General features: G+C 40.9%; 1 protein-coding gene across 1 annotated transcript; it reads left to right on the plus strand.

The window, feature by feature from the left end:
• The first annotated feature begins 196 nt into the window (after positions 1 to 196).
• Positions 197 to 13,366, plus strand: lrrc38a (leucine rich repeat containing 38a). The gene is made up of 2 exons (XM_074643032.1): positions 197 to 1,151; positions 7,542 to 13,366. Exons 1-2 carry the CDS (start codon positions 524 to 526, stop codon positions 7,787 to 7,789), a joined length of 876 nt encoding a protein of 291 aa, XP_074499133.1. The 5' UTR covers positions 197 to 523; the 3' UTR covers positions 7,790 to 13,366.
• Positions 13,367 to 15,763: the final 2,397 nt, after the last annotated feature.

The following is a 15,763-nucleotide window of genomic DNA, read 5'->3' on the forward strand; positions in this document are numbered from 1 at the left end:
GGTTTACCTCGGTGGCTGAATAATGAGGCACTGAGGGCTGCCCCTGCCGATGCAGTGCCAGTGTGTGTTTGTGTAGGCAGACACACACGTCTCATGGTTTACCCCACAAACCCCGCCCCCCTCGCCTCTGGTTCGTTAGTCTCTATTTACCTCAGTGTTAATCCTCTTCCCTTTCACACACACAGCCCACCCCCACCCCCTTCTCTCCTCCCTGCTCTCTTGCACACTCTCTCTTTTGCTCCTCCCCTCTCTTCCCTCAAAGCCAGCAGGCTGCTTTTTGATCCAGACTGCTTGTTACATGATCTCCTGGAATACAGCGCTCCCCTCGCTACTCGATGGCTTTTCGGGTTGTTCTCGCTTTGCGGCGCAAAGAGCACGGAAGGATGCTGGCGCCACGCTGAACCTACATCATCTGGCCTTTCCTTCCCCCTTCCCCTCTTGTGGTCTTAACCTGTCTACTCCGTCTCCCTGACCTCCCTCTTCACCCCCCATCTCCTGATTTAATGCTGCCGCCCCCTCGACAATGATACCATGCATTAACTGGCTGCAGCCTTTCCTTGCCTTGATCTCCTCCACCTTGCTTACGCGAGGCCACAACTGTCCAACCAGCTGTTTGTGTCCAGACCACCACACCGTGGACTGCACCGGCCAAGGTCTAACCGGAGTCCCAGACTCCATCCCTCTGGATGTTCGTCGTCTCCTGCTCTCCAACAACTGGATTCCCTGGATCCCTTCTGACTTCTTGGTCCTCTACAGCGATCTGGTCTACCTGGACCTGAGGAATAACTCCCTCTCCCAGCTGGACCCAGGGACCCTGAGCACCTCCTCTAGATTAGTGTTCTTGGACCTGGGGAGCAACAACCTGACGGAAATCTTCTCTGGAACATTTGGGGAGTCCAGGAGTCTGATCAAACTACGACTGGGGAACAACCCCTACCTAAATATGGTAGGCACGGATGCTTTCACGGGGTTGACTTCTTTGAGGGAGCTTGAGCTAGAGAGGAATGGTTTCACAGAGCTGGACGTCATGGTCCTGGAATCTCTGCCCTCTCTCCGGATGCTGCGTCTGGAGGGAAACCCTTGGCTGTGCAACTGCCACTTTGCCAAACTGTTTGTATGGCTGACAGAGAACCGCCAAAAGCTCCCAAAGGGTAAGACGTAAGCGGCTTAAAGTACAGACTTGTAGTCTTTGTCCCATGTCAGAGCAGAGGAAATCCAATCATTTCCCTAAGATACATTTACTGATAACATTTTGATCGATCAATTGCAATGGTGGATGCATGGTGGTTGATTAAAATCATGTATTAAATTCAAATATATTGAAAAGCAAAAATACAAAACACTAAAAACAAAAAGAGCTCTAATTTTCTCTGAGAAATGAAATGTTGCAAATACGAGTCTAGGTCCTCACTAGTTAACCCAATGACTATATGACCGTGATTATCATGTTCATCACAGGTCATTTCAGGTTGAATCTGATTTCTCTTCTATCTTATTTTTGGAACAATATTGCTCACAGTGTCTGGAAGTCGTATACCATGGTTAACTCACGTTGTATTATCAAACAAAACAAAAAACTGTGCAGGAACACTATGGAGCTCTCCAAATACTGTCAACCCAGTCGCCAGGAAAAAGTTTTGGCATTGCACGTTTCTGCAGACCACGATACACGATTTTTACATTTTTTAACCAAAAAAAAGTTTCTGAAATACATTTCATATCAGCCTCGTATCCCGCTTGCAGAAATGCACAATGACACGTGGTTAACATTTTGAATACGATTGGTTTGGTTTAGGCAACAAAACTACTTGGTTAAGGCTGGAAAAAAAGACCATGGTTTGTGTTAAAATAATAACGTAACAACGTAATGTAACAACTGTAACTACCATAAATAAACAACACTCGCCCTTAGCGGACTTTCTTACGTAGCGTTACGTCACAAAAGCATAAAAGTGTTACGCCAGACAGTCAAAAGCGTAAATTCAATGTTTACTTTTCACACGGGGACACGAACAGCGGTCTCCTGGGTGAGTCCTGCGTTTCAATTTATTTCACTTTCACTTATTATTTTCTTTACACACACAAATAGGAGAGGTGTCGGAGTGATGGGGCTGCCACCTAGCACAGCACCCCGAGCAGTTATGAGTTTAGCGCCTTGCTTAAGGTCACCTCGGCAGTGCCCAGGAACTGTCACCTCTCCAGCTACCAGTCCACACTCCGTACCAGCTGGTCCGTGTCGGACTTGAACCGACCACCCTCCGGTTCCCGAGTCTCCCTACGGACTGAGCTACTGCTGCCTCAACGGATGGCTTTTCCTGTTTACAAACAAACAAATATGTGTGCGTAGCCACGTGGCAGAAATCACACAGGCACAGTGTCATGATATTTTGGATATTTACAGTATTTAGACATAATGCAATTAAATTACTTTGACCTCCTAGCTTTTATTGGAACTTTCAACTGTATCTCATAGCCTTCATCAGCAGTTGGAGTTTGCTCAGTTATCATGACGTGACTTAAATATGAACATCAATCACATGATAACAGGTGGCCTTATATTGCGAATATTTTATAATTCCTGTCTCTGATCAAAGATGACCTCCTTCTATCGACACCCGGGTGATAACGTTGACCTTTTGCCAGTCAATGTTGTGACCAGTTTTTAGTCTGGTGTTGACAGAAACATAGACCAAAACCAGCTCAGCTGCACAACTGAGCCAGATTTTGTGTAATAAATATTTGATAGGCTCTCTGGTAATTTATTGTATAATTATGTCATATATTTTACATACAAATATAGTAGCATAAAATATGAGCAGAGTAACTGAAAATTGGACTGGTAGGCCTTAAATATACGTATTATGTTGACACTTTCACATACAGTACAATAAAGTCTATACATAGTACATAGTGTAGGTGTTAGCACAAATTTCCAGAGTCAACAATCTATAAGCCGGTGTGATTGATTTTGGTATCAATGTTCAATCACTTTGCAGGGAAGTTGACCATTTCCCCCATAAGTAACTTTTTACTTTGAGGTTACTAAAAGACAATGACCCATTTCAGTACAGTGACAAACTGTAAGTGGAAATCATGCAGCCTGGGCTGTGTTGGTTCTGGAGCTTTAAATAAGAGTGAGTTACAAAGCAACCTACATACTGTAAACACGATCCCCTTCTGTTTGCATCGGTCGTGTCAACGGTGAACAAGCAACATGCTTTATTTAGCACTAAAGCACATCCGATGCCCTGACACCACAACACTGACACCAGCTACCCATTTCCTTCCTCACAACAAAAAGACCCTCTATACACACATATAGCACACACACACACACACTCATACATATTGATGTAAATTAAATGGCTTTAGGAACTGAGTGAATAAACACATTTCTTGGATTCTATACAGAGCCGCTTTGAGACGACGTGGTCTTGCGGTCATTTTGTATCTGTGCTCCTGGCTTCATTCAGAAGGTGTTTGCACCTGTGTGTGTTTATACATGTGTGTAGCTATATGTGCCTGTACCTGTGTTGCCATTTTGCATTCCTGTCAATATGTGTATGTGCACATCCATCTTTGTTCATGTAATCCTCTATGTGTGTGTGTTTGTATCTGTGTACCATATACCGTATGTATGTGTGCATCTGCCTGCAACTGTATACACCGTTTGCACATTCCATTAAAAATGTATTCTGCATGTGTGAACCTGTACATGTTTTCATGTGGACACGCTTTTTGTACCTGTATGTCCGTCTGTATTTGTTGTCTATGTGCACGTGGTGCCCATATGAATGACTATACCTGTGTTCCTGTATGCATCTTTGTTCACATATCAATATAAATGTACTATAAATGTCAGTGGTTGTGCAGTGGCTCATGTACTAATGTCTACATGTTTGTAGTTTTGATTCTTTTTATATTGCCCTGTATGTGTCCCTGTGTGTGTGTGTGTGTGTGTGTGTGTGTGTGTGTCTGTCTATGTGAGCATGAGTTTGGCTGCGCGTTGTAGTGCCACGTGACTGGAATATCACCAAGTGATGAGGTCACTGAGTCCCTTTTCATGTGGAAAACCCCTTCTGGTCTTACAGTGACTCATACATGCACAAACACACACGCACTCACGCACACAAACACACACACACACACACACACTTGACAATGATGTCTAGTGACTCTTGGGTACAGCCGTGCTACAGAAGAATCAGGATAAAATGGACGTGCGGTAGACAAAATATTTTACAGGAGGTGTTACACTGCATTGGTTCCAAAAACACACACTACTTGGTTTCTATTTCTTGGTTTAGAAAAGCAATGTTCATTAACCATGGCTGGCAAGGACTATAACGAATACACATCTAAAATAAAAATGATTTGGTAAAGAGTCAGATACTATTTTTGATGTTTAGCCTTTGGGTTAAAATGGTTATATAATAATAATAACGATAATAATAATAATAATAATACTTCCTTTTGGCAACTTGGGGACAGTGGAAAGAAGCGGTAAACACAACACTGATTTTTGATCACCTTAAAAGTTCAAATTAAAGCTGCAGTGGGTAGAAATGGAGCAAATATGATTAAAACAAGTTATTTTTATAAAACGGTCACCTTATGATGACAGTAGTGCATGAGACAGGTAATCTGAAAAACAATCATGTGCCTCTGTGTCCCCCGGTTTCACTGACAGGAGGAAAATAACAAGTCGGAGTACAGCCAATAGGAATGCTCTCTCTGAAATTACCTGTGATTGGTCAAAGTCAAAATCGATTATTTGTTTGGTCTATAAAGAAAGAAATATATAATATATGTAAAGAAAATATTCACATTTAAGAAGCTGGAATCAGAATTCTGACTTTTTTTTTTTTTTAATTACTCAAACCGATTTATCGATTATCAAAATGGTTGGCAATTAATTTATTTGTTGACAACTAATTGATTAATCATGCTGTACTCTAGTTTTCAAAAGTCAAACCACTGCAGGACAGACACTTTTTAAAAAATCTGGCCTTTATCCAATGTGAAGAAAGCAGGGGAGGCTGTCATCGCATGGGTCAAGTGCAGGTTAACCTATCTTTATGGCCAACGGGGAAAATTGCGAGTCACCACAAAGTCACAAGCTAAGCAGGTTTAGGTGGAATTTGATGGAAACTACCACGAAAAAAAGGAAATGAGGCTACAACAAAGACTGGGAAACTATATATAATTGGGTGAAGCTGGTTGAAGGTGATTCTCAGAGAGTTTTTAGTCAAATTTGTTATATTTCAATTTCATAAAAGTCTCAACCAGAGAGCAAAGCATTGAGATGTTACAAGCTGAGGGGCGGAATATACATTTTTATTTTTTTAAGTTAGATATTAAATCAAAATTGAAGACTACCTTTCAGCAACATGTCTCACATTATCCCACACAAACATACTCTTAGTCCCACATTAGGTTCTTTGGGATCTGGTCACCCTATCGGCATTCGTTACCGCCGCACAAGGCACCCCTTAGCGCCGGTATTAAACGCACCGAGCGTTCCATTAACTACAATGTAAACCCATCCGCGGCAACAGTAAATGCTCCAAGAAAGTGCGCTGGGAGAGGGTGACGTAGTTTAATGAGCAAAAAGACACACACAGGGCGGGCGGGCGGGGAGGTTAATGGGTCCTACAAACACAAGGCTTTCATCCAGGAGACCGCTGTTCGTGTCCAGCGCGTTCCCGTCCGTTACGTTTCACTTTCACGTTACAGTCAGCTGTTTGTTCGTGTCCTGCGTTCACAACGTTCTGTTTCATTTTCACTGTACAAACAAAGTAGTTTTAAGCTCAACCACGTATAATTCTTTCCTAAACCTAATTATTGTGGTTTTGTTGTCTAATCCTAAAGTAGCTATAGTGGCGTGACAAAACGGCGGTATGTGACGAGTTGGGATGAGAACGTGTTGGTGCAACACAGAAATTAATCAACTGGTTGAGATGCAGAGTAGGATGGAGCAGCTGTCGCAACGACTGACTCTGGCGCTACAATAGCCGAAAGCAGAACATTTAATCAGAGGCATCCTGTTGCCTAGCATCTAACAGCATTATCTGCACACACAAGCTGCAATCCCTTACACCCTCTTGCACTGCTTCTGATTTTAGCCTATTTCCTGCTGTTAGTGTGTGTGTGTGTGTGTGTGTGTGTGTGTGTGTGTGTGTGTGTGTGTGTGTGTGTGTGTGTGTGTGTGTGTGTTACACAGCTGTGAAGAGCAAATACAATTTAAGCAAATTTGTATATGCCGTTTTTTTTTATATGTCACTCTTTGGTTCAAATGTTAGAGCAATAAAATCAGATCTTAAAAAAAGGAAATATGCAACAGAAGATGTTGTGCCTGTTTAGTCAATGGATTAAGTGAAAGATATGTCATTAGTTACTCAAGACATATCATGTAATAATCAGTCAGGACCAGGTTGGATTTGTCACAGAAAGTTTTGTTTTGATTTTGTTTATGTGAGAAGGTGTCTGGCCAGGACACCGATGGATTGCCTACTCTGGGTAGGGAATGAGTCCTTACTCCAAGTGAAGGAGTTCAAGTACCTCGGGGTCTTGTTCGCGAGTGAGGGGACAATGGAACGTGAGATTGGCCGGAGAATCGGAGCAGCAGGGGGGGCAGTATTGCATTCACTTTACCGCACCGTTGTGACGAAAAGAGAGCTGAGCCGGAAGGCAATCTACCGGTCAATCTTCGTTCCTACTCTCACCTATTGTCATGAGGGCTGGGTCATGACCAAAAGAACTAGATCGCGAGTACAAGCGTCCGAAATGGGTTTTCTCAGAAGGGTGGCTGGCGTCTCCCTTAGAGATAGGGTGAGAAGCTCAGTCATCCGTGAGGGAGTCGGAGTAGAGCCGCTACTCCTTTGCGTTGAAAGGAGCCAGCTGAGGTGGTTCGGGCATCTGGTAAGGATGCCCCGTGGGTGAAAAGTAAAATACAGAAAAGTGAAGTATATTGGGTTAAGTACTATAAGTTAACTTAAAGAAAACTTACAAAACTTTCATAAACTAAAAAGCGGGCTACAAGTATATAACTATTAAACTAACAGTATACCTATAAGTTCATTTGTAGTATAGTTCATATTATAGTTGCAGTACAAAATACAACTTTTATAAACTAAAAAGTGGGCCAATTAAGTCCCAAGAAGTATTGAAGTAGTACACTTACAAGTATACTACTAGTACATTGATATTAGTATATGTATTACATAAAGCATACTTGGGATTATACTTGAACTATACTTAAGTTCAAATCATAAAATAAATAAACTTGAAGTATACTTTGGTTTTTGTAAGGGTCAACATAGTCACAATGGAGGGGGATGGAACTGCGGATGTTGTAGTTAAGTGGTATGAACTTTAACCATTAGGCCCATCCCTTGTTCTATTACTCTATTCGGTCTGAACTGCCACTTTACCCTTGTGAATGAGTTCTGAGGCTGATGATACAGGCATGACTTTGAGAAAGTCCAGCGTCTCGGTGGTCAGCTGTCAGCTGGTTCACGTGTTGTTGTCTCTCTTCCCAGGTTTGGAGGGGATAGAGTGCTCCCTGCCTCTGGATGGGCGTCGTGTTCCCCTAACTTTCCTCTCCGAAGAAAGTTTTCGGGAGTGCCGTGGTACCCTCACCCTCACCGACTACCTCATCGTCATCTTCTCCGGCATCTCCGTCTCAGTGGTGGCCATCATGGCCAGCTTCTTCCTCGCCTCCACGGTCCACTGCTTCCAGCGCCTCAGCAAAGGCAGCAAAGGAGATGAGGAAGAAGGCGACGACTGATGGGGGGGAAGAGGAAGGGGAAATTGTGTTTCAAAGTGTTTCACACAAAACTCTTGCTCAGAACTCGACAAAACGTGAGAGCAAGGAGAGATCAAGAACAAGAAAGCTCGTACTGTGTCAAATCCAAGATCACACTTGAGCTATTGTGAGAATCACAGACTTGTTTAGGAAACATCAGATAGGCTTGAATCTCTGTGAACAGGTATTGCATTCACCGTATGTAGCAATTTCTACTACTGCGTACTAACTGACTGTAGGGACACTGGTCAGTACAATGGCTTTTTGTCAGGAACAGAAGAGCTGTAGCATTGCACAGCAAGTACTCCCGTCTTGAAAAATATATGCAGTCCTCGTCATTAAGACTGAGATCGGTTAAAGTATTCTAGATGGAGATGAAGTGACAAAATTGACAAAAAGTGAGGCAATCAAAGACTGGTAAGCACTACAAGAGAAATACAAATTATGTCTCCAACAGATGTTACCTGTGGTGCAAGCCAGAAGAGGTCTTGCAGTGGGAGCTGACCAGTAAAAAAACTCGTCCTTTACTGTTGGCCCTCACAGGTCTGAAAATACATACCCAACCCAAAAAGGAACCATGACTTATGCCAGGATCAGACAACAGGATATTTTAGTCTTTGAGATGGTCAGTGTGTCAAATTAGACAATCATAGATTCATACATTCTTTTTGTGACATGGCAGAGTGACAGAACCAACAATTTCATTTCCATCTTCTACATTTTCGCGCACGTGCACAGAAGAGCACTTTGTGCTCCAAGGGACCAACATCACAGAACACATTATTGAAGTTGTCAAACTAGGCGAGAGAAGGCAAAAAAAATCTAGCCTGTTAGGCTTGTTGTCTGTTACGTTGGTTGTCTTCCACTGCAATATGCTATGCAGGATTAAACAAGCAATGGACAAAGGAATTAGTCAAATAAATCATAGTTACCACCAGTCAAAGCTACGTTTTTGCTTGGAAAGTAGTTGCAAAAAATTGTAAAGTAACTGTAGAAAATTCTTGACGTTTTAAGTCAGACCGTACCCAATGCGCAGAGGGCTACAAAGACATTGTTTGTATCGAGTCGGCGGGTCTGCAGAGGTTCAGGTCTTCCCAAGACCTCTACTGAGAGTGTCCACTGGTACAGCTGGTGGGTAAGTGCCTTGCTCAACAGCATCTCGGTTGTTGAAAGACGAGTTGTCAGAATTTGAAAATCAGCTCTCTGAAATATTCACATACACTCATTTACAATACTTCATTTTTATTGTACATGTTGTTTATTTTATTTTACTCCAAAACAATATATCATATTTCATCAGTAAATTTATATTTTGTATTATTAATCTGAATCTGCAAACTAATTACTAACTAAGTACAGTGGAGTAAAAAGTACAGGATTCAAGATTCAATAATGTATTGCCATATCAACCAAAGTTCATTAGGAGTTTGTTTCGGTGTGCTCAACAACAAAACATATAATTACATAACACACAAAACAAAACATACTGCCACAATTACAATACAGTAACCATACAATGAATACAACAGTGCAACCAGATGGCTCATGCCCTTAAAGTGACAAGTTAAAGTGCATGTGCTCACTTATACAGCCGGTGAAGCATTTAGGATACGGATTGCTTCAGGATAAGTGCTACTGTGGAAGCGAGATGTTCTAGTCTTAATACTGTGTAATCTTTTACGCGAAGGTAGAAGACTGAATAGAGGATTTGAAGGATGTGAGGAGTCCTTTAAAAAAAACAAAAAAAAAACCTTTCCACTGGATGTGGTATAGTTCAGAAAAAGTGGGGAGTACACAGCCAATTATTTTTGAAGGAGTGCATGTCCATCAGTTTTTTCTCGTGGGCTACAGAATTGCCATACCATACAGTTATTGAGAAGGTGAGCACACTTTCTATCTTTTCCTTTGACACACCAAATGTCCTAATCTGTCTTAAAAAGAATAGTCCTTGGTGAGCTTTCTTCTGGATGATGGTGGAGTTGTTTTCCTATTTCAGGGAGGGGAGGTGGATTGCAGTCCCGAGGAATTTGATCCACTCTCTCTACCACCTGGTTGTTGATGACCAGCATTAGTAGCTATTCCTGGTTTTTACAGAAGTCCACCACAAGTTCTTTGGTTTTGTTGATTGTTATTGTTGCGCCATTCAACAAGAGAGGAGACCTTGTTCCTATAAGCGGTCATCACTATCAGTCCCACCAGAGTTGTATCATCAGCAAACTTGGTCATCTTTACAGTGTCAGAGTGTGAAATACAGTCATTGGTGTATAATGAGTAGAGCAGAGGTGACCTCTTACAAAAAAGAAGTTTATTCAAGTATGCTATTAGTATACTTCTTTTAAACTCAAAGTAAGAGTATGCTTTCAGATTACTTTTTATGTACTTATCAGAGTTAAACTTAACAAAATTATACTTAAGTATACTTGGCTTATACCAAAGTATACAGTCTAAAAGTCTAAGTGTACTTGGCAAGTATACAGAAAAGTCCAAGTATACTGCTTATACTGAAAAGTATACAGAAAAGTATATTTGGATAAGTACTATAAGTTAACTTAAAGAAAACTTACAAGTATACTTGCAGTAAAAACTATTAAAATAGTAGTTTACTGAGAGTATACCTTAAAGCGTACTTTCATGAACTAAAAAGTGGGCTACTAGTGTATGACTACCGTATAACAGTATACCTATAAGTTCACTTGAAATATAGTGCATATTATAGTTGCAGTACAAAATGCAACTTGGAGATAAACTGGTTGTGTGCTCAAAGTTTACTACTCTTACATTTAAAGTATACTTTTATTAACTAAAAAGTGGGCCAATTTAGTCCCAAGAAGTATTGAAGTAGTACACTTATACCTGTGCTGATGGTCAATCAGCTTGAAAATCTATTGTTGATTTTGACAACCTGTGTAAGAAGTCCAAGGCTCAGAGACATACAGACCGGAAACCTAGCTGTAAAAGTTTATTGTAACGCCTTGTGGAGATGATTGTATTAAAAGCTGAGCTATAGTCTATGAACAGTACCCGAGCGTATAGGTAGCAGGCGCCTCTAGATGCTGCCTCTGACATGTAGCAAATTAGAAGTATAAAGTAGCAGAAAATGGAAGTACTCTAGCAAAGTACAAGTACCTCAAAATTGTACAGTACTTGGGGAAATGTACTTTGTTACTTACCACCACCAGGCACATATAATCTAAAATGTAAGGAACTTAAATCCTGTCCACATTATTGATTTGTTTCCTGTCAAATTATATTTGTGCAGGACATTTGATGCTGTAGATTCACTTGAAGATAGAACAGGGGGCCCCTGAATGATCATTAGTCATACCGTATGGTAAATATTAAGTAATGCTTCATAAACAGGTTTAATTATATTGTAGCTGCCTGGTTATTTTTTTTACTATATGTAAAGAAATGCCTAATAGAGATGGCATAACATGCATTGGTTGAATGCAGCCGCCACCATGGCCAAAATCGGAAGCCAGAAGTGCCTTAAGATGACCAATAGCCACTAGTATCATAAGTATAAGTATCACTGAGGACACTGAGGTCATGTTCTCGACATTTTTTTTCAGGGAATTTGGGGTTTTAGCTTAAAAACTTAAACATGGTGGATATTTGTTAGGCTAACTCCAGTATTTCAGTATTTATCCACAAGGATCTTATTATTAGCTGTGTTGAGAAAGCTTTCAAATAGCATTAGTCCATGGGCTCAGACCCAACCGGTACCATCTGGGTGGGCAAATTGTAGTTGTGATTTTTTAATTCACCTTTGTAAATGTTTTAGTTGCCTTAGGTTCAATATTACATCACTGTTAATATGATATTGGCTGTTTGTGTGACTTTTAGAAATTATGCAAAGGTGCTATTGGAGGAAAATAACAAAATGCCCATCATATATTAATTGACTTATATTGACCCTATATAAACAATTTAGTATAGGTAACGTTTTGTCAACTCAGATGGTACCAATATCTGATCTGGCCCATGGAATACATTTGAAGCTTCATTTAAAGCTGCAGTGGGTAGAAATGGAGCAAATATTATTAAAAAAAGTTATTTTTATAAAACAGTCTGTATAAAACTGACAGTAGTACATGAGACAGGTAATCTGAAAAAAATCATGTGCATCTGGTGTAAAAAACAAGCAATCAGAGCCGAGCTGGAGCCTTGCCGTCTCTGAGCAGCTGTCAATCACTCGCAAACTCTGACCAAACAGTCAAACTAGGCAGGGCTGATCAAATATGAATCAATATTCTGTTACTGTAATACCTATTTCTCTCCTCAAATGTTTTCAGAATCATCTTTTAGTGTACTGTTTGGCAGTAAAATGACAAAAGTTTGTGACCCGGCAGTAATGTTGAGAAGAGTTGAGGAAATACCAAGCACCGCCCACCAGCCAGAGCACAGCCAATAGGAACGCTCAATAGGAACGCTCCCTTTGAAATGAGCTGTGATTGGCCAAACTCTCCCGTCACGGGCTAGATTTTTTAAAGCCTGAAAACAGAGCCATGAGGAGGTGCAGACGTCTAGTTATCTCTCAGAGCACTTGAATTACAATATGCTGACAGGTTATTATGGAATCTTTGCCCAATGATGCCAAAAAAACCTGCCTACTGAAGCTTTAAATGTTTATTTAACATGTTCATAATTTCCTAATAATGTCCTTGTAAGTTTCATGGAAAGTACTACGTAATTTGATACTATTTATAGGGAAAATAGAGACACATTTCTGAAACAGTTATTTTTTTTTTTTTTGAGTTTATAAGCAAAAGTTGATTTTCAGAAAGACAATTTTATGGGGATGGGGGGGACTGAATTACTCATGACCTCAGTGTTTATTACATTGGCCCATCGTTTCAATAGCTATGTCATTTCCTCTAATAGGTGTCTTAATAAAAGTTCTCCATTACGCAGAAACAAAGGCTTGAGGGTCTCATCAAAACGTTATGGGTGATATCACACCACTTCCACATTTTTCCACGGTATATTTTTATGATTCTCATATATGATGAGCTCATTTATGTACCCTTTTAACAGTATATGGTGGACATATCTCCATGTATCTTGTCTTCATGGAATTTACTTTTTTGTTTCAATGTGATGACAGTCTGTCTGTGTATCTATCATCAGCTATCCACATTTCCCCACAGAATATGTACATTTTGTCATTTGTCTGATGAAAACGTCACCTGGGACTGTTGACATACTGTAGATGTTATAGGTCAGTTCACCCTCAAAGGCAACATGAATCTCATCAAAAGAGCAATGATTTAAGACTCTATAAGTATCAGTGCTGGTCTATTGTGGGGGTTATGAATGGTCGATATGTAGAGGCTCTGTCAGCCTATAAAGACTCTCTGTCATACTCCCCGTCTGATTGTGCAGTTACTTGGGTGCCAACTAGAGTTGTAATCTCCAATTTGAAAGGGCTTTACGTGTTGTGATTACTGAGGATGAACGAGGATTATCCGGACACATTTCAGTGTGTGAAACAAAAAGTGTGGGTGACGGAGGATAACTGGAAAGGTATAATAAAGATATTTTGCTTTGAAATGTGAATGTTGTAAAGTGCATTTTGTTCTGTCTGATCAAACTGCATGATTACCTGCTCAACGTTACCCCTATTGACCCATAATAAACATTTAAAAAAATTAGGCAGCTGATTGACCTTATCATCTGACCTTATGAACCTGGCTCCATGATGCGACCAGGTTCATAAGGTCAATTTGTTTTTCAAATAATACGTCACTACTGGACAGAATAGTGGCAAAATGTCAGAAAGAAAATAGGATGACGGAGCACAAAAACAAAAAGCACAACGGCTGAAAGAACACCATGACCAAGATCTACTAAAGAAAATCCCTAAATTGACTAGATACAGTATTTCAAGGCTTAGAGTAAAGGCTGTCTCAATGTGTGTGTGTATATACCAGTGCCAAGTTTTATGCTTTTATGAAAAAGTGAACATGATTTTCACATATGACTGTAACCCATTGCTATGGAATAGGGGTCTCATCCGTTGTAACATGTTTATATTGACAGTGGGGTAAGAGTGGAGAAATATAAAATAATGGATATTTCTCTTTCTCTCTTTCTCAGGAAAGTTTTTTGAGTTTTTGTATTATTTTGTATTTCTGCTGCTTAGAAAAGCTATTTACAATAACCAAGAATCCAATGGAAAGTTCTGAAAATTCTATCAGGTACAAACTGCGAAGTTAGATCGATATGAAATTAGTTATAAGGGCATTTGCAGACGCATTCCGAATTTCCCCAATTGCAGCTTTAGAGGTCAAAGGTCAAATTCTGATGACCTCAGTGTCATGGACATGTGACTGGTAGATAGAGTATATAATGTAAGCTTGCTTTGCAATGATTTATGACTTCATGATATTCTATGTTGGTTACCCTCTTTTATACTGTATCTATATGTTAAAGCTTCGGTGGGTAGAAATGGAGCAAATATGATTAAAACAAGTTATTTTTATAAAACGGTCACTATATCCTGACAGTAGTACATGAGACAGGTAATCTGAAAAAAATCATGTGCCTCTGTGTCCTCTGTGTCCTCCGGTGCTCCTAACGCTCCATCTGTTGATTTCAGTTTAAGTAGCAAAGATTTAATGTGCTAAGTAGAGCTTGTTGGGGCCATACACAGCCTGGAAGTAAAGCAAACTTTATGGGCTGTATATTAATGCAAGTTGGTTTGTTTATGTCAGCGTTTGATTTTATTTCTTCTGTATTGCAATATTATGTCTTGATAAGTCATTCAGTGATTGGTAAAAATTCCAAACGTTACGATTTCATTATTTTTAGATTAAATATTGTTAGAAGGGAGTTTCGTTGTATGATAATGTAATCTTTAGGAGCCCGGGCTGCTGAACTGCTGGTGGATTTGAGAAATATATCTGGTATCAATCATGTGCAATGTTAATGCTCTGAAGAAAAAGGATCATTAGGGAAAGAATTTGTTACAGATTGTTTTAACCAAGATTCTTCATTTATATGCATGCTGTGAACAGCAAAGTTTGTGACCAAATAGCAGTGCTATGTGTGCTGCGAAAGTGAAATGGTAGCCTCTGGAAACAGTGCACAAACAAGGCTAATGGTAAAACTAGAGCGCCATGTCAGACCGAGGAGTACACTCCAGTGCACAGCACAGGAGACGAAGGGAGATGAAGCATTTTTTATCCTCACTCTCAGTCCGGTTTGGGGACCTCAGAATTGCATCTCTGCTCTTTGCAGATGATGTCGTTCTGTTGGCTTCATCAGACCGTGACCTTCAGCACGCACTGGGGCGGTTTGCAGCCGAGTGTGAAGCGGTCGGGATGAGAGTCAATACCTCCAAGTCTGAGGCCATGGTTCTCTACTGGAAAACAGTGCGCCCTCCAGGTTAAGTATCTTGGGGTCTTGTTCACGAGTGAGGGTAAAATGGAATGGGAGATGGACAGACGGTGCCAGAAGGCAAAGCTCTCAATTTATCAGTCCATCTACGTTCCAACCCTCACCTATATGGTCACAAGCTTTAGGTAGTGACCGAAAGAATGAGATCGTGGATCAGGCATCCGGAGGAAGCTCGGTATAGAGCCGCTGCTCCTTCGCATCGAAAAGGGCCAGATGAGGTGGTTCGGGCATCTGATCAGGATGCCTCCTTGACGTCCCCCTTTGGAGGTTTTCTGGGCACGTCCAACTGGTAAAAGGCCCGGGGTAGACCCAGAACACGCTGGAGAGATTATATCTCTCGTCTGGCCTAGGAACGCCTCGGGGTCCCCCAGGAAGAGCTGGAAAATATTGCTGGGGAGAGGAACGTCTGGAATTCCCTGCTGAGCCTGCGGCTCCCGCGACCCGGCCCTGGATGAGTGGAAGTGGATGGATGGTTGGATGGATATCTCAATTTGGACCAAAGTGGTGGACCGACTGACACAGCTATCCCTAAAGCCACACCGATAGAATGGCTAT

Source organism: Sebastes fasciatus, chromosome 8, assembly GCF_043250625.1.
Source record: "Sebastes fasciatus isolate fSebFas1 chromosome 8, fSebFas1.pri, whole genome shotgun sequence".
Taxonomy (NCBI): Eukaryota; Metazoa; Chordata; class Actinopteri; order Perciformes; family Sebastidae; genus Sebastes; species Sebastes fasciatus.

What these genes read in the sequence shown, in the direction of transcription:
- lrrc38a (XM_074643032.1), top strand. Translation starts at nt 524, where the DNA reads ATGATACCATGCATTAACTGGCTGCAGCCTTTCCTTGCCTTGATCTCC. An exon ending in CCGCCAAAAGCTCCCAAAGG is followed by an intron (nt 1,152 to 7,541) that starts GTAAGACGTAAG and finishes CTCTCTTCCCAG; the next exon opens with GTTTGGAGGGGATAGAGTGC.